General features: G+C 37.9%; 1 protein-coding gene across 6 annotated transcripts in view; it reads left to right on the forward strand.

Moving 5' to 3' along the window:
* CDC42BPA (CDC42 binding protein kinase alpha) overlaps positions 1–25,632 on the forward strand; it is a gene marked incomplete at its 5' end in the record, with an annotated part of 194,289 nt that overhangs the window by 154,453 nt on the left and 14,204 nt on the right. For 2 of the 6 annotated variants that reach the window (XM_084261410.1, XM_084261412.1), the window contains 15 exons: positions 1,015–1,062; positions 4,992–5,030; positions 8,130–8,249; positions 8,961–9,041; positions 11,033–11,138; positions 11,897–12,033; positions 12,572–12,711; positions 13,589–13,670; positions 14,828–15,044; positions 15,770–15,832; positions 16,763–17,356; positions 19,229–19,326; positions 20,874–20,958; positions 22,673–22,796; positions 24,086–24,203. In XM_084261410.1, the coding sequence (XP_084117536.1) occupies positions 1,015–1,062; positions 4,992–5,030; positions 8,130–8,249; positions 8,961–9,041; positions 11,033–11,138; positions 11,897–12,033; positions 12,572–12,711; positions 13,589–13,670; positions 14,828–15,044; positions 15,770–15,832; positions 16,763–17,356; positions 19,229–19,326; positions 20,874–20,958; positions 22,673–22,796; positions 24,086–24,203 (2,052 nt within the window). The remainder of the gene's footprint in view (positions 1–1,014; positions 1,063–4,991; positions 5,031–8,129; positions 8,250–8,960; positions 9,042–11,032; positions 11,139–11,896; positions 12,034–12,571; positions 12,712–13,588; positions 13,671–14,827; positions 15,045–15,769; positions 15,833–16,762; positions 17,357–19,228; positions 19,327–20,873; positions 20,959–22,672; positions 22,797–24,085; positions 24,204–25,632) is intronic. The other 4 variants (XM_084261411.1, XM_084261413.1, XM_084261414.1 and 1 more) reach the window with 3 other exon arrangements.

Below are 25,632 nucleotides of genomic sequence, written 5' to 3' on the forward strand. Positions count from 1 at the left end.
ATCTTCCTGATTTTTATAGTGACCATAAAAAAGCTGAGTTGTTCCAATGGCCTTACTTTGTGTGCAGAAAAATGTTAAGTAATGCAGATACTGGGTTGGTAAAAATGAGAGAAAATACATAAATAATCCTTGAATGCATTCCATCAAATCATTGGTACTGTGTATTTATTAGGCTGTTTTCATCTGCTGTTATTTTACACGGATCTGTAAAATCCAGATAGCTACCTGTGCGACCTGTCCTACAGAGCCTGCTTTGGCAGGGGGGTTGGACCTGATGATCTGTCGAGGTCCCTTCCAACCCCTACGATTCTGTGATTCACCTCCTCTCCAAAGTTCTTATATACTTAAAAAATAAATCTGTTCAATGTCTTTGTTAGTTTTAGACAAAAGCCCAGTTTAGGTAGAAAAGCTGGAAGACAAAAATTGTAGTTATATCATATGTTGGGGGTTTATTTAATCAACTGTAAGCAATGCATCATTTTTGTTTTGAAAGAACAGCTGAAATATTGGTTGTACTGAATTCAGAGGGGACAAGGCACCACCTTTACAGTTACACATTGGTCTAAAATTTGCCCCAGCTTTCTTTCCTGATGAGTGTACAAGGTCATCATGAAGAGCATAATCCTTGACGTTATCAATGATGTAAAATTTATTTTCTTTTCATTGTGTATTCAGTAATTCACTGTTCTCTCTTGAAGCCTTCACAATTAATACCATTTTTTAATTTCCTTTTTAATTATTTATCTTATAAGTTACTTTCAATATAAAAATCTGTTGGAGTATAGGAATATTATTTTATTAAGTAAATGCTGGAAAAAAATCGGTTTTATACAGGTAGTTTATTAACTAATTGTCTGTGAAAGGCAATTAATGAAAACTTTCTAAGGTAACTTATTGTTATTAGTAATTTAAAGTTCTTTTATTTTTGTACTTTCATTTATACTGAATGGTTTTCTTCATCCATCACTTTCTCTCTTTCTCTCTTTTTTTTTACTGCTGTTTTCATTAAAATAGGATTCCTTTTCCTCCTCTTCATCCTCATTGATTGATTTTATGGATGACGTAAGTCTTTGACTTTGAAACCAGTAAATCCCTCAATAACAGAGATCAGTTAATTGATTGGGAATATTCAAGCATTAATGCAGTCAACTTAAAAAAAATCTGGAAGTGCAGTGGAGAGCAGCATACTTACACCTATTTATATGGATAGATGTTCAGTTTTAAAGTAAATGTTTTTCTTCAGGTGTAGGTGAGGTATTTGTAATTGCAGTTTTTCTAATGGGGAGTAGCTGCTTTTGGGTGTAACCTACTGATACGGCCTGTGGAAAATGGTTAAAAAATTATTTTCTTCATTTACTTCGTATCAGTTCGTATTATTACTTTATCATCAGTTGTTCCCAAAAGTTTTCTGATCACTTCAGTGAAAATGTTTCCCTTGCATACAGTTAATTTGTTTGCCTAAATAAAATAGTCTTGTTTTTAGCCTTTATTGTAAGAAGTAATTTTCATTACAACTGAAGTGAATATGCTACTTCATATTGCCATTTGGCATGCTAGCTTTCTGTCAGGACAGTGTTTAAATATTACCCTAGTTAACTGCATAATAAAGGAATTGAGTTAGTAGCTGAAAACTGACTGCATTATATTTCTTCCAAACTGAAAAAGTAGGCACATAAAAATAAATAATAGTATTAAGCTTTTTAATATCAAATCAAAGTATATACTGTGCATCCATGTTAAAGAACCACCCTTTAGTGTTCTGTAGGTTGTGTGTGTATGTCTGTGTGTGCTTGTATATATGTGCATACATGTACTTTCATATTCATACATACATAATTAAAATAGCATAGTCCTCCTTGCATTAAAATGTGAAGTAATTAATTTTATTCTAGAAAAGTGTGTGGTGAAGGCCGTGACAGAGATAGTATGGTACAGGGGGTTATTCTACTGATCGCTTTTCCTTTCACATGCTCTGAAAGAATGCTTTTCTTCTACATGCTTTTTCCCCGTGAATCAGGTGTATACCTCAGAAAAATGGGAAGGTACATCTGTGGTACCAGAGCAGAATGTATTTGTCTGCATTTTTGTGTACCATATAGAAAACCTCACCTTGCTGGTATTGTTGGAATTTTCTTCCACAGAAGAAATTAAGAGTACAGTTTCCTATCACATTATATCTGTAATAAATGAGTAATGTTTGCATTGTTTATCTATATTAAAGAAATGTTTTCTATGGTGCTTCAATATTAGAAACACTAAGTTTGTATTGACAAGTTCTTTTCTAGAATGTTACCTATAAAATATCTAATGCTCTCTCCTAAAAGCTGTTAAAAGACAAATGAAGTACATAAGTGGTAGAATAGCTGATAATGTTCTCTTTTTCAAGAGGTAACTTAGGACAAGAAAGTTTTCCTTGGTTGCCATCTAGTTAGTTTTGAAGGATGTCAGTACTTTGTTCTGTGTTTCTTGTGGGTTGCTTTGTGATTTACTTTTTGACATGAATCTTTTTCACAAGCATTTTGAGAAAATCACTTTTTTTTTTTTTTAATCGGTGCAAGTGAATAATTTTCAGCTGTGGGCATGCATCCTTTAATTAGGAGAAATTCCTTCTCAGATACCCATGTTTCAGTCTTTGGTAAAACTCCCAGGTATTAATGTGTATATTGTTACGTGTGAATGACTTAATACATGCCGAACCAAATTTGCCGTGTTACATCTTCAGTCTGAGTCCAACAGGAGTGTTTTTCTCCTCAGTTGCTTGGGGCAAGAGTACATTTCTGGAGTGGACTGGACAAGGGCCAACATCTTTATCACCGGGGTAGATTTCTCTCTCATCTGGAAAAACTCCAAAAGAAGAGAGTTGAAAGATAGGAATAGTACCTTGCAGATAAATACAAGACTTGTCAAGTTACCTGTCTTAATTAGAAAGAGAAATAAAGCTGATGTCCATCTTAGTGGGTGAAAGGTGGTATAATTAATTTGTACTTAAAGTGCGTTCTGCATCTTTCATTTATTGGGCAGTAACAGAATTCATTCATGGCGAGATTTGTAATACACAGCCTCTGAATTACTGAAATGGATATTCATGTGTTTTCTTGTTTAGTTGGTTCAATATCAATATGTTTAGCAGACCTAAATGCAAACAAGGGTATTAAAACCCTTCGCACTGGATGTGATTTCCAGTCCCTTTCCAGTGTCTCTTTCTGACCATAGTTACCTTGAAGGGCAGTGTTGCTTGTAGCATTTTGAGAAGAATTATTCTGTGCTCGTTCAAACCTGAGAAGCATTGCGAGTTCATTATATTAAGACCAAGGAAAAATTAGAAGCACTCTGGTCAGACTCAAGCAGTGCTGTGATATTTATGGGTTTCAGCAAAGTGTCTCCTATCATCAAGAATGAAAGTATTGCTGATGGCCCATATTGTTTCTCCAGTCTCTGTGCTTGGAATGATAATAATTTGCAGTTACATAGCAATCTTCACAAGATCTCCACACTCCGTTTAATTCATTAGATGCATAAGCAGCCCCGAATTTGGCCCACCAATTACATTTGGAGTTTATGAGGGTGGGTATGTTTGTGTGTCTGCCATCCAAACTGCAGTTGTCTATAGCACTCTTTGAATGACTGGCGTTCATTCTCAGTGTTTCAGTACGGAAACCGGTTGCTTTGTAATTTCTTCTGTAGGGAAGAAAGTTGCACCAGAGGAGGTACAGGTTAGAAATTAGGAGAAATTTCTTCTCATAAAGAGTGGTTCGGCATTGGGACAGGTTGCCTAGGGAGGTGGTGGAGTCGCCGTCCCTTGGGGTGTTCAAGGAAAGGTTGGATGAGGTACTTAAGGACATGGTTTAGTAAGTAATACAGGTGGTAGGGGGACAATAGGACTAGATGGTCTTGGAGATCTTTTTTAAACTTAATGAGTCTGTGAAGTAAAAATCTATGTTTAGATGAGTAGCAGTCACTGTTGGTTTCAGCTATCTATCCTCAAATCAGCTGAAAGATATTTGGTCCAGGTGACGGAAGTGGTGCCTAAATCCTCCGAGCTGTGACATTCAGAAAGGATCTGCTATCTCCACTGCACACGGGAGGTTGCAAAGGGCAGTAGGAATGGGTGTTGCTGTCCCTGGTTTCTCATGGGGAGGGAATTCACCCCCAGTTACTAATATATTCATTTCTAAATCTTTACCACTGTTTCTCCTATGTGTTGCAGGCTGTCTCTCAGTAATGTTGTCGAGGTGTTAAGTCTTCTGTGTTCACACAATGTCTGATAATGGAAGTGTTGGCTTTTGGGTTTTTGCCAGGTGGATCTTTGTGTATCTCACTAGCTGCTGCAAGCAATCAACTTATTTTATTTAAAGATGAATTTGTGATCGTTTAATAACAATAAAGTGAAATCCCATTTCCCTTGACAACTTTATTTTCCCCACTTGCTAGAAAACATTATTTTCTCCAAGTGGAAAGTAGATTTCTTAAATCCTCCTGCAATCTGTGCTCACATGCAGTTCCCACGGGCTTTGGTTAGACTAAACAAATCTAAATTTTGTAAATAACTACAGAATAAATCATATTCTGAATTCTCCTTGTTAAACTGAATAAGCCATAGTAGAATGTGGTGAGAGCCCTGACTCTACCTGCACATTTGTAATTTAGTTTAGACTAAAGAGGATTTAAAGTGGGTGTATTGCACCTGCAAGTGTTTACTGTACTCCTCTTATTCAAAGTGCAGAGATGCTAACTGCAAATTCTCAGTGTAACACAGTCTGCGTTTCACTGCTATTGTCCAGTGTAAAACTACAGGCTTTATAAAAACTGCCTCTTTTCTTTTTGATGTTTCTTTCCGCTTGTTGCCCCAGAATATCTTGTTTTCAGAATACTTGTAGAAATGAACATGTTTATGTGTGTCTAAACACTGCCTCTGAAGATTGAGTGAAATTCTGAGATGATGTATGTGTCACTACCTGGGTTTGTAACATATTCTCCTTTCTTTGTTAAAGCGCTCTCCTTCCTGTATTCCAGCTAACAAAGGCAGACGTGTAAGAGGCTGTCCTACTCTATGTGGCCCTTTATTTTTTTGCCCGCTGTGTACATGCCTTTGTTTAATGTATGGATTGTGTATTTACCTTGCTGCATGTTTTGTGCTGCTGCTGCCATTTGCTGCTGCTGCTGCTGCGCTTTCTGTTATTCTACAGCTGTGGGCTGAAAGCTTTCGGAGTGTTTCATTTGGTAAAGTTCTGTGAGCAGAATATCACAGTAATGGGAGAAGATGCTTTGGATACTTTCTCATTTCTATGTGAAAGTTCTTTGTGAAAGCTGATTGAGTAGATGCAGGTGGGGAAGAGCAGCAAACGTCAAATGAGGCACCATATGCTTCCTTGGCCTTCACAGAAGGTGTGTGGTGAGTTATGGGAGTTGCCTATAGAAGGCAGAAGCTTGGCACTTGGGAGGCATGTCGTAGCAAATGAGAGAAAATATCATAGTACAAAGAGAGATAAATAGGAAGTGGGGAATTGAGTGAACTGGGGTTTCAAGGAGAGCTGAAAAAATTTGTGTAAGGAAAACAAAAGTTGGATGTGCTGTAGCCTGTTAAGTTGGAAAGCTCTGTGCTGTTTCAGAAATCAATGTGAGTGCTCAAAGATGGTGTTACCGGTGCTTTGTCAGACTGAATTGATGCCAGGTAGGCTATGTCTGTTTTAAACTCATCCTGTCACTTTTGTTTCTTTCATACAGTTCTGATGGTAGCAATAGGAAAGCAAAGCCTTTATATTGAATATCCAGTAAATAGGTGATAATGCCCGACAGCTCTAATAATGACCTTACCTATGCAATTCAAAGCACACCGCTCAGTGTCTTAGGCAAGTTTACTGCTTGGTTTTGTCAGCTGTGGCTCCAGTTCAGAAGTTCATGGCTCAGAATTACACAGGTGACACCCTGTAGACTAAGCACAGTCCTGTGGAAGACAAAAAGGCTGTTACAGTTTGATGAGAGATATTGAAATATGCTTTTGTTAATCCAATGGCTTAGTTTGAAACTAGCTTTAATGGTGCTAATATGGTCTATATAAGCTTTTGCCCATAGTTGAGTCAAGTTGCTTTTGTACTTCATTCTCGCTAAAGCAAGGAGCCTGGAGATTACTGCAGCAATACAGCTTAAGGCCCTGTTTCTGCAGTCTTAAGTGGTGGTTAAATTCCCTTCAAATTCTGTAATGGTATATCAGGTTCTGTGTGTTTGCAGGCTTTTTATGTTCCTAAGTAAAGTAAAAATTCATTTGTTACTGCTTCAGCAGTTGCCTTCAACCACAAAGGCTTTGTAGCACATTCCAGAAAAGTTCCATCATTTATATTATGCTTGTACTGGATTTTTGAAGAGACACCAGGAAAATTCTTTGGTATGCAGATGCTACTTTGAAAGGGAAAGTCTTTGGAGTATCTGGAAACATTTATGAAATGATAGATCAGTCTTTGAGTTTAACTTACAGAACGGAAGAAATGTCTGTTTCTTGCTGTGAGGAATTTGCCCGTAGTTGCTCATTGGGCTTATTTCTTAAAAATGCTTTTAAGAAGAAGGTAGAATTTTTTGAGGTTAAAGAGTCTTTGAGTGGACTCCAAGTTATGATGTGTTTAGTCTCTATTTTAAAAAAAGAAAGAGGTTTTAAATCAGTGAAACAATATTTGTACTTTAAAGCATCAATGCTTCTCATACTGGATAAAGCTTCCAATCATTTGCTTCTGATAAATCTGAGGAGAAAATGTTTGCTTTACTGCTAAAATTTTTGCCTCAATGCTTGAAACACATGATCTATGTGTAGGAAACAGGTGTTACCCAGTTTGAGCACTTCCCGTTTTGATTACAGAAAGACTTGGAGGCATCTTAGTATGCCAAACTTGATTAAGTTGATGAATCTTTTCCACCAGATTATTTCTTTTTTAAGGCTGTGATAAAACTTAACTTACTACCATGATCAAACTTGACTTACTACTATTAGAAAAAACCCGAAACCAAACACAAATAAACCCACAAAAAAACCCTCAACAAACCACAAAACTGCAACTGCACCTGTTCACTACCATGACTGAGTTTCTGGAGAACAGGATTGTATATGCATGTATAAGATTGTCTTGGCAATATATTTCATTCCCTAAAAGCAGTGACATTTGTGGAATTCTTAGGATGGTGTCAACAGCAAATGAGAGAAGAAACCATGGAATGTTCAAATGCTTTTTGTAAACATTGCTGTGTATTTTAGTATGTGTGCAAGTTAGCCAAATACTTAACAACAGGAACCTGATGATAGCAGTGCTTCAGAAAATCCAGGCATATAATGAAGCCTCCTGTAGGCTTTTAGATTCATTATTAGTGGAGAAAAGTATCTTCATCTTGCTTCAATTAAAAAAAGAAAAAACCAAACTGGAAAACTTTGATGTGGAGATCTTTCATTTTCAAGGAAGAATCCTGCATTCTCTGATTCTTCTTTTTAGTTACACTGACAAAAGATGACTTGTTATCAAAAAAATGTGGTCATATCTATATGCCTTATTCAGTAGGGTTCTGTGTTGGGCTTAGTTTCATTGTATATCAAGGACTAGAAAAATAGTCCCCTGAAGAAACTGTATTCCTGTATAGGATATTTTTACAGTTCAGACAGGGACCAAACCCCCCTTTGATGCTCTGTGAATGTAATTAATGCTGACCTATGGAATTATGTTGTTTTTTCTGCCTTTTCTCCTTATTTTCTCCTAAATATGTTTGCAGTGATTTACATGGGATGTATGGGGATTCACTTCTAACAAACCTCTACTACCAGTGGGCAAAACCAGTAGTGTTTTTAAAAATAGCCACCCTTTAAAAATGCTGAGTTACAGGTCTCTTCAAGTGTTTATCAGGCCCCTGAACTAGTAGCTCTTATGCATGTGCTCACCTCTCAGCAGAAGCCTTGGCGTGTTCATCTCCAATAATTTCCATTATGTTGTTCTACCTTAATTAGGAAGTTGCTTAAAATAGATATTTTACCCTCTCATTTCTCTCTTAGGAATTCTGCTGCTCCCATGTCTCATTTTGGTAAGGGTCAAGAATTATTTTTTATTTATGTCTTTAATTTTTTTTGGTGTTTTTTTCCTCTTGAATTGTTCTCCTAGATTGACTCAGTTGAGAATTTTACATTGTCCAATACTCCATCACGGGATGAAGACAGCAAGTCTCACCTCCACTCAAGATCACGGTCTCCTTCTACAGCTAGTGAGATTGAACCAATCGAGGTACTTTAGTGTTAAGAGAACTCCGGGGTTTTGTGTTGTTTGGTTTGATTTTTTTTTTAAGGAGTTACAGTTTCACTCATATAAAAGCTGCTATTCAAATTGTTTTCTTTAGAATGGAGCTCACTCTTCTGCAGAGAGACTATTTAGGACCTTGTAATAGCCTTCTGCACTAGTGGTGAACTGTTTTTCGGGCAATGTTGCATTTCCTTTCACATGTGGTTAATTGATTATGGATGGGAACTGCATTGAATCAATTAGATACAGTCTCTCTTCATAACATATCCTCAGCCATGAATATTTAAGAAATGTTGGCATATGGGTAACATTGTACTGTAGTTTGTAGGAGCACTTGTGAAAGTCTTGTCAATATGAAATATTAGCCAGGCTCTGCAACTATAATAACAGATTCCCTTTCCCTGTTAAGAAAAACAAAACAAAACCACAACTCTGATTATTTTATATTAGAAAAGATTCAACCAAATATTTCAGATAATACAAATTTAATTTTGACATTTAAGAGGTGCATCTTGCACGTTTGCTGACAAGTAAGATTTGTTGTTCTGAGTCCTTTTCTGGATTAATCAGTTTGGTTTCACTGTGTGTGTATTTGCGGATGGGGTGGGTAGGACGCTGTAGTCTTTTTAGGTTGTTCAGGCTATCTTGGATAGTGTGTAGTGGGTGTCTTAGTGATCCTTTGGGAACTATTTTCAGGTTACAGATCATCCTCCACGTTCAATTCACACGCCAACCATGAGGACAGCATATATTGGATCGGGACTCTCTGCACCAAAGGTATTCAGTCAAGCTTTCACACTTTTTATACAGTAAGGGGAAAAATATCACTCCTGGGCAACAGCTTTAGGAGAACTGTTTGTCACAGTAATCAACAGAACTGCCTAGAAGGTTGTATATATGCAAAATGGTTAATTTCTAAAATCTAAAACCCCTCATTCTTACATTATGCAGTGCAACAAGCTGTACCACACAGTCCACTGTTAGCAGCACATGGTGATAGGAAAAGCAATAGTTTGGATATTAGAGATATATGAACCAAAACACGAAGAAATGAAATGAAACTTCCTAGGAAGTGATTTCCAGCATCTGTCTGACCAACCTGCCATTGTCCTCTGTGTACAGTAACACTGATGCCCCTTGGGCAAGTCCCAGATTAGCACGTTTGTGTGTTTATTAGATTGTTTTCAAGAGAAAGCAAAGAGTAAGCCTAAAATGAAACTGTAGATTTGTGGTTTTTATAAGCAGTGTAGAGTGAGACTAAAGCCAGCACTGGGCTGGGAGAAGAAATTCCAGTTTTTCTGTCTTCAGGCTCTTTACTTGCATAAATACTGATCTTACATCTGCTGTTGGCGTTAATTTGCCATTGGTCAAATGAACCAGTCAGTGTATAGTAATTCAGTGAATTGTGTGTATTCAGGCACATTCGAAATAAGACAGAATAGTTTCAGGAGTGCCCCAATGGTTTAGTAATCTTCTGTATATTAATGACAGTTTTACTGCAATTAATCAATGAAATAGGTCTTTCTAATAGAACTGTCTCTCTTCTTTGATAAATGGAAAAATAGCAAAAGACTTTCTTTGTGTAAAGGAGAGCTAAAAAGTTTGAGCAGGCAGTGTTCTGATGACAACTTCTTAGATCAGTTTAAAATACTGTACATGCACTTTAAATAATACAAAACAGATCTTTCAGTGCATGCCATTTCATTTTTGCAGATATTTTGGCTTAGTAAGTAATGATTTTCTTTCTAATTTATTATGTTGCCTGAAGAACCTTCCTATTTTATGATCGCATCAGTTTTTTAACCGGTGTTGTTTCTCTGCAAGTTTCAAAACAAGACATCCATCTGTAGACAGCAAGCTGCCATTGTATCAGTAAAGCTGTCATTAAATATGGATGACGTTTCGGCCCTTAGCTGTGATACCCTATGCTGTGAAAACAGGAAAGGGAATAAAATTTTAATATACCTATCCATTAGTCTGCAAAATTGTCTCATTGAAGATCACAGACATTATCCAGGTTGTTTAGACAGCCTTTGTGGTCACCCTGTGCTGTATCCTTTCGCTACCCACTAGTTGTTAGTTCACTGGGAATTTTATTACAAAAGCAAAGCAGCTTCCTGGATTTCATATAAGGCCTTTGATGAATCATACAGCCACATCATGGAGTGTTGGTGTCATAGCATCAGCACTGCCATCCTTGAGGGGAGAGAGAATTACAATCCTTACTCATGTAGTCTATGTTCCCAAGAGCTAATAGTAAGAGAAGACCTTTCAAAATCAACCTCATCTCCTGCTTTTAAATCAGGTGTTCTGAAATTGTCTCTGCCTGACATCATGAAACTGAACTTTCTAGCATAAAAACTAGAAGTTTGTAAAAGTTTGCTATTTCGCTTTAAACTAAGGCAACGCTTGTTACAAGAGGAACATCGAATTTGCAGCTGAGAAAATACTGCAATGGGTTGACCTTGGGTGGCCCCCAGGTGCCATGGAATCATTTTGTCAACGTTCCTATCTGCAATGGAAGCGAGCTCATATTTAGAGACAAGATCCAGTTTCCATGGTCTCATTTACAGGGGATGGTTTAAATTATCACTAAGCGTTCCTGATAAGGAGTATTTTTCAGCCCATGTGTTGGGAGCTCAGATCTCATTTCAGCAAACAAATAAGCTACCCTTTTTAATGTACCTATGTGCTTTTATGTCAGTGAAAAGATAACTGTTCTTCAGCAGTGTTAAAGGTATTAACATCCTGGTCTGCTTGTTTCACAGCCTAAAGCCCACCAGTTTGTAGTGAAATCGTTTCATACACCAACAAAATGCAATCAGTGCACATCTCTGATGGTTGGTTTAATACGTCAGGGTTGCACTTGTGAAGGTAAGCACTTGTGAGGGCAGGATGTGTAAATTGAAGTTCTTATAGATGCAGATTGCACAGTAAATTCTGTGGTATGATAATGCCAGGAGTCTTCTGTTTGTATTTAGAATAACAGCATATATTCTTGTTCCCCAGTAGAAGCCAAATACTTTGAATGTCGTGCATAACAGATTACCTAGTTATCTGGTGACATCCTTAGGTTGCTGGTAGAGGAGCTTAGTTCAATGTACTGCAGATAGCAATAAGGGGCCTCACTCAGTCAGTGGTCAGGCATGCTGCCAACAGCTTTGCATTCTGTCTCTGGGCAGAATGCAAGAACCTAAGTTTTGCCGTTTTGTACCAATTTTGTATCTTTCCAGGAGTAATTTATTCTAGGTTTGTATTAACACAGGATGAAATCACTTAGAGGAGCCTACAGCTTTTTGTTAACTAATAAAGCTGGGCCCAGAGGAAATGATAGAGATATCTCAGAATGAGCTTCTGATTAGGCTCTTCCTTACCTGGGTAAAACCAGACTGAGTATCCATGTACTTCTGAAAATGAGAAAATCAGAACTTAGAACAGATAAAAGCATGAACTCTGGTGTTTACAGTCTTGCATTTCTGTCTCACTGAAGCAAAGGTCAGTGAAACTGTTCAGTTGTTGGTCAAATAAAAGAGAGGATTCCTCTATAAATGTCATCATTATCATAGCTTTTGCACTGCACAAGAGATAACTAGAAAATCTTTTTGGTTTTTTCTCCTCCGCCACCTCATAAGTATGTGGATTCTCTTGCCACGTGACCTGTGCAGACAAGGCTCCTGCAGTATGTCCAATCCCTCCTGAACAGACTAAGGGACCTTTGGGAATAGATCCACAGAAAGGCATAGGAACAGCTTATGAAGGACATGTCCGAGTAAGTATCAGGCAGCTGCATTTGAGGCACTTAAATTCCTTGTTTTCCAGAGCTGGAATTAAACCCTAATTGGGGCATTAAGGGGTTGGATTCAATTATACTTTAAGGTAACAGTTTGGAAGCTAAGATGTTAATTTTCACAAAGCAACTCTTAGCATTTTCAACAGTAATTCTCCCTCCATCTCTGTCAGCCATTGTGCTTTTATTTGGTCGTGAAGAGTTGATCTCTAGAGATCAGATCATCTTCCAGGGCCTGTGAGTCCTCCTGTCTGGGGTCATTGGGGTGAATACTTGTACGTGGATCTACAAGTACTAAAATTGCTCAGTGTAGTTTTGGATGCCTTGAGATGGATTTCTTTCTCTGTATTTGTACATACAGCTTTGAATGAGTTCATGAAATCCAGAGAAAGAATCTGTGCTATGAATTTTTTTTAATAATATTGTGTTCTCTGCGTGGTTGCCTTTGATGCTCTTACTGCACCTGTGCTGTTGCTTGTATTGCTTAACAGAGAGCTAATCAGAATTTATTTTGCTAAAGGTACCGAAACCAGCTGGAGTAAAGAAAGGTTGGCAGAGGGCGCTGGCAGTCATCTGTGATTTTAAACTCTTCCTATACGATGTAGCAGAAGGAAAAGCATCCCAGCCCAGCGTGGTAGTGAGTCAAGTCATAGACATGAGGTAAGCCATTTGGGGCTGAGTGGGTGGATTTTTCTGCTTTTCCCTTTTATGCAGTCAGTAAGCAAGCTCCAGAGCTTTTATAACACACTGTAATCCATGTTGAGAGCCTCTGATTTTCCAGGGAAAAAAACAGTATTTGCAGTTAGCCTGAACTACACTTGTGTGTTTATATGTGCTAATTTATACTTCCATTGCTGCGTCATGTGCCACGAGGCATCAGTTCAGCTATGTAGGAGATGAGGGATGAATAAAGAGGTAAAATACATTCTTTTGGGGGTGAATGGCATTTTGAAAGGACAAATAAGAACTTGGTGTAGAATGAAACCAATACAATTTTTGATTCAGAAGGGCCACTTAACGTGCCCACTGTCCTTCAGTATTACTGAAATACTGCCAACTTCACTGATGGTTGAACCAACTCCACTGAAGTTTTAGAACTTTAACATACCAAATAAGTAAAGCTCATCACTGAAGTAGGTTAATATTTATTCAGGAAATCTCAAACAACAGTAGGTTATAGCTTAAGGGAGTTTGGTTTTTATGAAAGACTTGAAAATGTGTTCTTGGTCCAGGCTTATTTTTTAAGTTATGTTTTGTTTTATTTTTTAAAAAAGGTTTTAATTTACACAGACAAAAGCTAGATACAGATTTATCTCTATCATTGTTTACCAGGAGTTAATTACGTGACATTGTATGTATGACTGTTCTCTGCAGATAAAGAGGAAAGGATAATTTTCAAAATTAGATCTCAGTACTGTTGTCTTGTGTCTGTCCTTCACAAAGCAAGGCTGTTGGTACTATGGAAATATAAGTAAAAAGCAAGCATACAGATTTTACTCTTTAACTCTTTTCCAATTATGTTTGTGATGTCCATAAGGGATGAAGAATTCTCAGTGAGCTCTGTCTTGGCCTCAGATGTCATCCATGCAAATCGTAAAGATATCCCCTGCATCTTTAGGGTAAGTATTATGTCTTGAACCTAGTAGCCCACAATCACAAGGTTCCCAGTGTGATGTACAGTGTGCATTCACTGACAGCTTGCTAGTATTTTGTTTCTTTATGGAATTCTGGCTGTGTGGTATCCCTGGCAGCAGCTGTAATGCATGAGGATACGTACATATACAATTTTTGTGTTAAAAAATAGCACTGGTACATTTAGACAAACTCTTGTCTTCCCTTTAGCAGGTTTTATTTTTTCAACCTTCACAAGTCATTTGAAATTCTTCTGTTCTTCATGTCCTTCTGCATTTTTGTGTCTTGAAGTCGCTTTCTGCTATTCAATTTGTATTTGCTGTGTTGTTTCCGCAGCTTCTATTTTACGTGTTTTCTTTGAAAATCTGGACTGATCTCTGAAAACTCCCATTCATTGGGTAGTCAGAAATTAGTGTAAAATGCTCCTTGGAATTTTTGTCTAATATCTACTACCAGGATTTGGCCATCATTGGCTTTTTGTAATATTATTCTTATTTTTACTAGATAGTCTATTGAAGCTTTGACTTCAGTGAAATATATTTGGGGTCTTCTTAGTTCCCTTACTATTTCTTTACTATACCATTGTATTTCATTCCATGTTTTTCCAGCTTTCAGACTGTTCATCACTCTCCATGCCAAGAGGAGATAAACATACAAAAGAAACTTTAATTTTTATCTATAGTACCTGTACAAAATACAGGAAAAGGATCCTAGATCGTTCTTCCATAAAGACCATTCCCATTGAATGAAATTATTAAAGAAAACTATTGATCTTTAAGAAAAAAAATGGACTATTTTAAGTCCATGAAAAGAAAAGCATTTCATTACAAAATTGCTGTGAGAAACAGATTTCTACCTTATTTAAACCAGACGTTTGCAAATAATAAAATAAATGCAAATGCATTTAGAATAAAGCCAAAGTTTTCTCTGTTCTTTGCTGAGTTATTCACATCTACAAGTTTTTCTGCTGTGGGTTCTTGATTGAGATAGAGTGTTTTCTATTAACTAAATCTAAATTTTTGCATTCCTAGTTCAGACAGCTAATTAAAAGAGTACTTACAGGCATCTGATACCCTTGTAAAAATGATCAAGATGAAATTTTGTATTGCTTATAACTTAAAATATATATTTCAAAATTTTCCAGGTCACAGCTTCCCAGCTCTCTGCATCCAGTAATAAGTGTTCAATCCTGATTCTAGCAGACGGTGAGAATGAAAAAAGCAAGTGGGTAGGAGTGCTGAATGAGTTGCATAGGATCTTGAAGAAGAACAAACTCAAAGACCGCTCAGTCTATGTTCCCAAAGAAGCTTATGACAGCACCTTACCCCTCATCAAAACAACACAGTCAGCAGCAATCATAGGTATGCAATGAATAAGTAGTAAACTCTTTAAGAAAAAGGGGTATGCTAAAAGCATGCCTTTTTTTGCAAGAATATATAAAATGCTGGTATCTACTGAGTAGAGAGTAATACAGAGTTTCATTGTTCCATATGGAAATGTGTATGGGTTTGAGAGACATGTGCAATTCGCTACCCAATACTTTTGTTAGATTTTTAAGAATATTCCCTCTATTCACAGATATTCGTAATTATGAATAATTTTGACTGAGAATTTTATATTGCTTTTTTGTTTTTCTGTTTTGTTTTTCCTTAACTGGGCAGAGTGAGCCCAGTAGAATAGATATAAATCACTGATTTTACAAGATATGCTTGTTGGACCACGGAGAAAACATAAAAGCGGATAATTAATTTATTAATTTTAAATGCTACTGCATAAAAGATGTTAAACTTGGGTTAGTTAACTTATTTAAATGTGATATTATGGTTATTTCAAAGTCAGTACTATATTTATATGCTCCGAATGGTTTGTTAAAAACAATCTTTCTTGGTGTGACTTCTAACAGGAGAAAATACTGAAAGACTGGGAGATTGCCAGTGGGGTTTTTGTTACATGACTGAGTTGGATTTGGCTTCATATTTGTTTATTTTAAGATATTAAAAAACTGTCTCTGTTAATCAGAATTATAACTATTATTGAAGATGTATTTCCAAATAAAAATAAGCTCTTTTTTTTCTTAATACCATAGACCATGAAAGGATAGCTTTGGGGAATGAAGAAGGTTTATTTGTTGTGCATGTCACCAAAGACGGTAAGAGATTAGGAACCGGTAATAATTTCCCTGATATTAAATAATCAGAAAGTGACTTTGTAAACCTTTTTTCTCTTTCAATATCCTCTTTTTCCGTTTTTCTCGTTTTACTACATCAGCTGAACAACCCACATGAGAGCTGATAATGAGGAGGGTGTTTTGTGTGCTTTCTGTTTTGGGTATCCTTTCCAGTAACAAAGATCTGGAGTGCAGCTGAAGGTTTTGTTCCCTTGTTTGAAAACAGGCTCAATGCAGAATTCGGACCATGTTGCTCAGGGCTTTGTCCAGTCAGGTCTTGAAAATCCCCAAGGACAGAGGTACCACTGTCTCTCTGGGCTGCCTATTGCAATCCTTCTCCCAGTGAAAAGGATTACACTGCAAAGCGTAATCCTTCTCCCAATGAAACATTGTCTTTGTATATCCAGTTGGAATCTCTTCCATTTCAATTTGTGACCAGTGTCCCCTCTTCAGTTCCTCAATAAGGAGCCTGACTCGATGTTTTCTGTAACCTCCTTCTCTGTACTGGAAATTGAAACTCAATTTCAGTTGTTAAGAGGTGTAATGACAGATGCCCAGCCTCATTCAAGAAGCGACATGTTTAATTGTATGTTTCAGTTCTCTGCTGGTTTTCCTTTAATCACTAGTTTTGTGGCTGTAATGTGTTTTTTGAAATTGATAATAGAGTGGTTGTTACTGCATCAGGTCTGCTTTGCTCTTTCTGATGAGGAAAAGCCCGAGGTCTCTCCAGCATCACACACCTGGTGTTATTAAAATACAACTTTTGCTTCTCTACTTTCTAATATTGCGGGGAAATAATAAAGAGGGTTTCTTGGGTTTACTTTATCTTTACAAATACAGAGGCTTTAATCAATTCACACTTCAACATTATTTACTTGGATTTGGGCATTTTTCTTTTGTTTTGTCTTTTAGAGATTATCCGGGTTGGTGACAATAAGAAGGTTCATCAGATTGAGCTTATCCCAAATGAACAGCTCATTGCAGTAATCTCAGGACGAAACCGTCACGTGCGGCTTTTCCCTATGGCTGCCCTGGATGGAAGGGAGACTGAGTTTTATAAGCTGGCAGAGACCAAAGGCTGTCAGTCAATAGTTTCTGGACACGTGCGCCACGGAGCTCTTACATGCCTTTGTGTAGCTATGAAAAGGCAGGTCCTCTGTTACGAACTAAATCAGAGTAAGACACGTCACAAAAAGATCAAGGAGATCCAAGTCCAGGGGAATGTCCAGTGGATGTCAGTCTTCAGTGACCGTCTTTGTGTGGGCTACCAGTCAGGTTTCTTAAAATACCCCCTTCACGGAGAAGGGAGCCCATACAGTCTGCTCCATCCAGATGATCACACGCTATCATTTATCTCACAGCAGCCAACTGATGCCATCTGTGCAGTCGAAATCTCAAATAAAGAGTACCTGCTGTGTTTTAGCAGCGTAGGGGTTTATGTTGACTGCCAGGGCCGAAGATCTAGACAACAAGAGTTGATGTGGCCCGCGACTCCATCTTCTTGCTGTAAGTTGACATGTGTGTCAGTGTACTTGCTATTACACATTGAAGTGGTTACTGCTTGTCTTAATGTCCACAGGAAGTGAAGTTCACGGATAATTGCCTGACAGGTAAATGAACGCTCTCAGCTTCTGTCAGCATGTTTCATCTCAGCTCACTTGTTTTTCATCTCACTTGGGCTAGTTTTGACAACACTGTCACTGACCTACATTGCTGTGGCACAACGAGGAATCACTGCTCAGGATTTCTAACTATGATGTCCAATTTCTAAGCACATGGCCTCAGCTTTAAATGAGCAGAAAGCCTTGGGTCTCACAGGTGCTGACGAGATCTTTAGGCCTTTGCTACGACTGATACTGGACTGTTGTTATTTAAAGTCCAAAAATTTGATTGTACTTTGTTTTGGCACTGTAATTCAAGCTTTCTTGATGTTCAGAGTCATCAAAATCTGGTAGTTTGATTTGCTTTTCTCTAATGCTGTTTATTCCTACTTACTGGTGTTTTTAAATTTTCTTTCTTTACTCCCTCATTCTCTCTTCCTCTGCAGTTTTTGTACACTCTTCTCATTTGTTTATTCATCTCCTCTCTTCATTTTTGTAGAACAGCAGGTTTTAAGCTTCCCCACACACCATTTCTCTCTTCCCTTTCAACCTACAATGTATGGCAGGCAGTACAGAAAATATATTTCATAGCCTTAAAGGAAAATACTGTCATTTTTCAGGATTTCAGTTTCCAGAAAGACTGTTTTAAATATTCATTGCATGCTTTTTTCAAAGCTGGGCCTTACATTTGTGATGGAGGAAAAGAAAATAAACCACCTGCTTTGTAATGTCTTTCTGAATGCAGATAAAACGTGGCTAAATTTGTCCTCGGAGTATCCGTGAACAAGCCTGGTCTTGTGTTGATTTTTAAAACAGACTGACTTCTTACCTCACTGTGACAGCATTAGTCACACTGCAGCGTAGAGGATTGTTTCGCCTTGTTTGAGTGAAGCCCCTTCTTAATGTGGAAGGAGCATCTTTTATAGACTGTGTGTCACTTCTGGTTTCCAGGAGTGGGATTGTTATAAGGGAATCAGAGAATGAATGAATGAAAATCAAAAGATTTGTGATAGATTGAAAAACAGGCATTTCCACATGTCATTCATCTATATTGGTATTTGGCAGAGTTTTATGATTACCTTAAATGAAGTGACTTGATGTTAATTCAGAAAGGATGTATGTTTTATAGCAAAACCTGTTACATTTGAACACAAATTGGATGTTCTAGATAGTCTTGCTAGTCTTGATGCTGACATGGAAATAATGAATTCTCCTTTAGAAGCAGTCCAAGGAGACTAAATTTCATCCTTGAGAAATGTGCCAGATGAGTAACACACAAATTCTCTTTACAATTAAAGCTAGAAGGAAACATTAAGATTTTTATGACATTGTCATGATGCTTAGTTCCAACTGGTGCTCATTTAGTACAGAGTCTAAAGTCTAAGAACTCAGTTCATTCAAATGACAGTTATCAAATAACAACAATATGTTTCCAACCACATCATTTACAAAACACAAGCTCTTAAAAATAGAGCTTTTGGAAGAAAAAACTTTGAACCACATCAGTGTTTTGCAGAATAAACTGTAAACCCTTGCACTTCAAAAAGGAGTTTGGTTCTCCAAAGTTAAATGAAAACATGTGGAGCTTGCAGGGTTTTCTTGGTGATTTGCCTTCAGAATAAATTTCTAGGTAATTTTTGAGTTAAAACACATTTTGTAAAAATTGCTGTTGTACTGGGGGGGTGGTGGTGGTAATATATATGGCTAAACATAAGAAATTGTATATTTTGAGGCCTGTCTAAAAGTACATGACACTATACCTAATCTTCCCTTGTAGGTTACAATGCACCATACCTCTCTGTGTACAGTGAAAATGCAATCGATATCTTTGACGTGAACTCCATGGAGTGGATTCAGACTATTCCTCTCAAAAAGGTAACTTCTCTTTCCGTATCAGTTAAAGACTATGTCTAGGCTCAATATTGCTTTGCTGCTGTCATACCAGGTATGACATCAGGTGCCATCATTAAAACTGCCTCTTCAAATATAATTGATCTAAAAGAAGAGCTGCTTCCAAGATACCAGTGATTTTTCTTCCAAATACGAGATACAAACCGTGGTTTGCATGTGTTTTTACTGGTTGAGGTGAATGGTCACCCTGGAGCCCATCTGTGTATTAGACTGACTACTTAATGTAGGGAGCAGCTTAATTGGGGCAGATTGCATCTATGTTATTGCTAGAAGATGATGATAATGAAACAGGCTTTCAAAACTTTAACTTCGGCTTCTTGAGAACATCACAGGCACGTAGGGTCACAGCACTTTGGTTCAACTGGTGTCAGGTTTGGCTCACTTACCAAAAGGAAGTTTTTGAAAACTGGCGTTTCCTGGGTGTTTGCAAGGTGTTTACTCAGGTGTATTTGCAAAGAAAAAGGTGTTTCTTTTCCCACAGTTTAGACTGATTTCAACTTTGGTTTAGTGTCAATGTTACTTCCTTTAGCCGGCATTCCAATGGTGTAGAACTAGGAGAAACTGTCCCTGTGGTTTTGTGTCAGTCACAGTCTCTCTGCATATCAGTTTCCCACATGTCAGACAGATCAGGATATTGTGGCAGTGCTCTAAGGATAAATAATGCAGTGATCAAGGTGCTCAGCTGTTAACTGTCTTAAGGAGAGAAGAAGAATCTGGCCATTTCAAGGAAATTTCCTCTGCCCTTTCTGATGTCCAAACTTTGAGTTGTTAAGCAGTTGGAGCATTTTTTTTCCTAGACAGCGGGTTATCATTTAGTACTTTTATGAATATTTCGGTCAAGACTGCCTATTTAATGAATGAATTTACCTTCAACAAACAAGAATTGCTACATCTAGGATACTCAAAAATAGCAATTTATTATGTAGGTTTTGTTTCTAATGCAATTTACAGACTCAGAGGAGGGAATGCTGCTTTTTTTTTTCTGTTTGGAAATCACAAATACCAGTAGCTGTTAGCAGTCTGTATGTACTCATCAGTTTGCCAAGAATAACTGTAGCATGATACTAACACTAAATAAAAGCACTGTTTATTGCTTTGTGCATCTAGTAGACAAAATGGAATCATTACATGAAGTAGACTTCCAACAGAACTATTTAATTTAAATACTGAAAGGAATGGTGTTAAGCCCGTCTCTTTAAATGAAACTTCAGGCAAGTCTCTCTATACTCATTCTCCAAACAGAAGTTTAAAATCTAAAATTGTTTTTACCTCTGTGGCTTTAATGACTCTCAGTTATTTTTGTAGCAGGCGTGAGAGACGCTGCTCCCTCCAGCCTACAGATCTTCTGTGGGGCAGACTTTGCTCTGTCTGGTTATGCTGTTCTGCTCCCTGGTTGCTTTTATAACCTGCTCCTTTCACAGAGTTTATAATGCACCTCGGGGCTTTCCAAATGAGATGCACCATGTAAATGTGAGTTGTTACTAGTACAAGGACTGGTTTTCTCGTTTCAGGTACGACCCTTGAATACAGAAGGATCACTAAACCTTTTGGGCCTGGAGACGGTTCGGTTAATATATTTCAAAAACAAAACAGCAGGTAGGTAAAGAGGAGCCAATTTTCATCATGCAAATTTTTGTTTTGAAAGAACACTTTTCTTTGGCCTCGGTCTGTGCGTTGTAGAAAGTGATCTCTCAAACGTATCTGGGAGAAAGCCAAAGCTTGTAGACTCCACTGTGATTGCAATGATGGCTGAACGTTTTTTTTTCCCTTTTGAATATTCAATGAAGAGTTGAATAAAGACTGGAAATTTTAAAAAAATGGAAGAACTAGATGCTCCCTCCAAATCTGGGATCACCTGCCAGAACATTATCTAATAATGCCTGCACAATGAAAGGCTTTAATGGTGATCTTGGGAGTCCTGGGTAAAAAATAATATTACACTTAACCTATAAAAACCTTTCCCAAGGATCAGAAAGTAATACAAAATTATGCATTCATAACTTATTAGGGCCACATATGACTCTGTGCCAGAGTCTTAGCTTCAGAAATCTTTTTTTGTTATGAGTCTTTTCGACTTTTTTTCTTTTGACCCCATTTCATAAGCACACTCCTGAATAGTTTCCTTAGCCTTTTGTTTAACCTCTTAGGTGGAGAGGGATGTGCTTTGTTATAACAATCAAAAGCTATAATGTTTTTAACAACTATTCTGAAAATAGTGGCAATAAACACTCTAGAAACAAATGCTGCTGTTGGCAGTGTTTCAGCATTTATTTAAATTGCTAGCAAATTCCTGTAAGAGAAATGGCAGTGGTAGAGAGGCGGAGTATGGTGGACATATGTATAAAGAATTTTCAAGTCTAATAAAGATTGAACATTAAAATTAGAGGAGAAGAGGGGAAAAAAATGGAGTGCGTGGGATCAGAAGGGAGTAAGGCTGATGCCTTGCTTGTGTACATTTTTCACTGCCTCTTCAAAAAGGCTGCCACACAGCAAAGTATCCTCTGGGTCTATCTCCTTAAAAGTCTGCAAGTTTTTTTGCTGAAGCTACTTACCTAGTAAGTCCCACACTTCATGAAATCTCCAATTGATCTTAAGGAAAGAGGAGATTCCAGTCCCATACAGAAACCACTATGGCAGTGAGCAGTAGCTGTTGGGTATGTTCAAGCTTATCAAGTGCAGTTTTAGTCTCTGTATATATCAAATCAGTTAGAGCAGTTCAGCATTCATTTGAAGTTAACACACCTGTTGTACAATTATCACTGCTGAACATCTCATGTCTTTACTAAACATGCCTTGGCCAGACCTATGTGTGTGGGGGAAAAATCTTCCCTTTTCCCATAACTGCACCAAAATACATCAGTGTTTAAACTTTCCAAAAGGAGTAGTCTTCTTGGAGCAGGGAATGAATGAAAAAGAATCTTGCGCTGAGTTTCCAGACAACTGGCAGAACAAGGCTGTTGTAATGATTTTCAGTGAGAACTGCCAAAGAAAGCTTGAGATAGAGGACTGAGATGCTTTCCTGCCCAACCTACTCGTTTTATTTGAAAGAATAATTAAGTGGTACTTTGAGAACATGGTCATGGCAGCTTGTGTATGAAGGAGGATTAAGTCTGCTGTTATATAACCATGTAGACAGTGACCCAAGAAAACCCATAACTCAAGGAGCACTTCTTCAGGTTTGATGGTAAGTGGGTGGTGTCCAGCACTAGCAAAAGGGAGGGAGAAAAGAGAAAATGTCTTTGAATTCAGATTCCATGAATACCTAATGAAGTGTCCCACTGGATCATCATCACATTTATATTGATTTCAGAGGGCGATGAGCTGGTAGTTCCTGAGACCTCAGATAACAGCAGGAAGCAAATGGTTCGCAACATCAACAACAAGCGCCGCTATTCGTTCAGAGTACCAGAGGAGGAGAGGATGCAGCAGAGGAGGTCGGTATTCAACATGTATTTGTCTTCTGTAAATGCCTGTAGGCCCTGAAGGAGAGTGAGGAATGCCGATGTAGCACATCATGTGTTGCTTTCTGGAATGTCCGTTCAGATGTTTCTGTCTCTTCACTACCGCCTTAATCCTCAGAGTTTAATTTCTGTTAACGCCAGTTTGGTTATGGATATGCTCTGGATACACAAGTATTCATTAGTTCAAATTAATTATGTGAAACAGCTGTAATTGGGAATGCATGTCTCCACATACTGTGTATAGGTACATAGGCGTGTGCATTTACTGTGTGTATAAAGATCCATAATAAATGCTTTGGAAAAGGAGATTCCATTGCTAACTATGCGTATGGACTAATTACTTTCAGACTCTGGTTCTGCTTTTCTTTCTGAAGGCAATTCTACTCTCAGCAGTATTCCAAGGCATCTGCTGGTTTGATTTATAGATTTAACTACATAAACATTCTATACGTCTCAGAACACTCACCTCTTCAGAGGACGTAGGACTTTTGTGTTTCTAATAGAAGCCTTTAACAGGTCGCAAATATTTTCCTAAATGGCAATAAAAATACATCTGCACTACTCACAGTGTTCATAGAGGATGTTACTAACCATTTACTGTCACTCACTAAAGATGACCTATTACTGTGCTAAGTTACACTCCAGGAACTGAATATTTCTTTTCTCTAACTCGCAACCTCTTCCACTGATGGCTTGCTCCCACCTCTCTTCTTTCTGGTTGTAAGAAAAGTTAACAGTTGTTTATAGTGGAGATAAAATTCCAGCTCATGTCCTTGCCTTTACTGAGCTGGTTGCAGTTTGGTCTTTTAAAATTGTATTTATTCTGAGTTCTGAAATGCATCCTTGCCATTTTGAAGAGCTTTTAATTGTGACTACAGACTGAGAAAGGCGCTGCAGTGTTACTGGCATTCTCTTTTCATAGTTTGTACTTCATTTTCCTCTCCACTTTGTGATACATCACAAATGAGTTCTGCTTTTATTCATCTTACAGTACTTTCTATCAGCTCATAGTGGTTGTATAGTTTTGGGTGTTAGTAACTATGGGGCATGGGGTGTTAGCCTGCAAACAACATTCTTCTGTCATGGCCCCTTGCCTTCTCCAAGCTGTAAGCTTGTCCGTGCTAGTGCTGATAGCAAGGGTTTATCACTGCTGGCGTGGTCAAATATTTAACTTCCATTTAAAATTAGCCAATAATCATGTCTTGTAAACCTCCATCCTTGCCATGAAGGAAATACCTAAACAAAAGTATTTTCTCTTCCAGGGAGATGCTACGCGATCCAGAAATGAGAAATAAATTAATTTCTAACCCAACTAATTTTAACCACATAGCACATATGGGTCCAGGAGATGGTATACAGATTCTCAAAGACCTTCCAATGGTAAGTACAAAAGTACATGGGAGTGACTGCCTGCAATCAGTTGAGGCTGCAGATAAGTAAAAGACAAGTGCAATTTTAAAAGCATATTCAGAGCATTGATGATTTCATACCAGGAGCAGCGTAACAAGGGGAATGGAGCTGAATATACTCTCTTGTGTGTGACAAAATTTAAACAAAGAGGATGGCACTAAGCATCGAGACTAGGAGGAGGAATGGCTAATGCCTCCTGAGTTTTAAGGCAGGTTGACTCAGTGCTGGTGGTATTCTTTTTCTATTACGCTGTGAAGGGACAAAATTAAGAGGATTTGGACCGGTGTTCTCTGTGGGAATGGAAAGAGAAATTTCTTTCTCTGTGAACTGTATTACTGTAAGTTCAATTCCTTTCTTCTCTTCCCTTATTTAGTTCGAACTTAGCTTCTCTCTTTACAGCTTCTTTTCCTCAGACAGGGGTTCTGTAGAAAATCAACATTGTTCATGCCCAAAGATGCTGTTATTTATTTTCTCTCATCACAATGAAACCAAACTTCTTCCATAAAAACTAAACTTTTAAGTTGAAAAATAGAAAATTAAAAAACCCACATGAAATATCACACACACACATATTTGTTTCCACAAAACATGATGTAGAAAATACTTGCCTGGAAGTTTCTGAAATTTTTGATGAGCTAAAGACTTTGTTCATAGGAAAGTATCATACTGCTTGTTTCAAGCTACCTTGAGCATCTTAGCATCATAGAATCGTTTAGGTTGGAAAAGTCAACTTTTTAAGATCGATTCCAAGGGTTAAGCTAGTACTGCCAAGGCCACCGCTAAATCATGTCCCTAAGCACCACATCTCAGTGTCTTTTAAATACCCCTAGGGATGGTGACTCACCACTTCCCTGGGCAGCCTGTTCCATGCAAGATTTTCCCTCACCTAGCTAAACCTCCCTGGCACAACTTAAGGCCACTTCCTCTTGTCCTAGTGCTTTTTACTTGGGAAAAAAGAACAGCCCCCCACCTGGCTACAACCGCCTTTCAGGTAGCTGTAGATTCCTGTTTGTGTGTTCTGTCCTGTTTTCTTAACTTGTCCACAGAGGCACAGGTGTGAGTCAGAAGCTGCAGAGGAGCACTGTAAGATAGATCAAATGATACAATATCACACCGACTGTGTGAGTACCACTGTGAGACAGTGGCAGTGGTACAGAACCGCTGTCTAAAGTTATCATCGTTACTACATTTGTGCAGAGTGCAGGAAGTAGGTGCTGAAACTGGGATTTATCAGGTCCTGAAGAGCCCAAAGGAAACAAGAAGATGACTGAAAAAATCATGCTGTGCAGTTGCACTAGCTGAGAAGCCTATAAGCATAACCTCTGGTCTCTTCACTGTACCTCCTCACTCATTCACCCTCACTGTTGCTGCAAGTGGTGCTTTTGTGTTACACCTCGCT

This window comes from Gallinula chloropus (assembly GCF_964237585.1).
Source record: "Gallinula chloropus genome assembly, chromosome: 3".
Lineage (NCBI taxonomy): Eukaryota > Metazoa > Chordata > Aves > Gruiformes > Rallidae > Gallinula > Gallinula chloropus.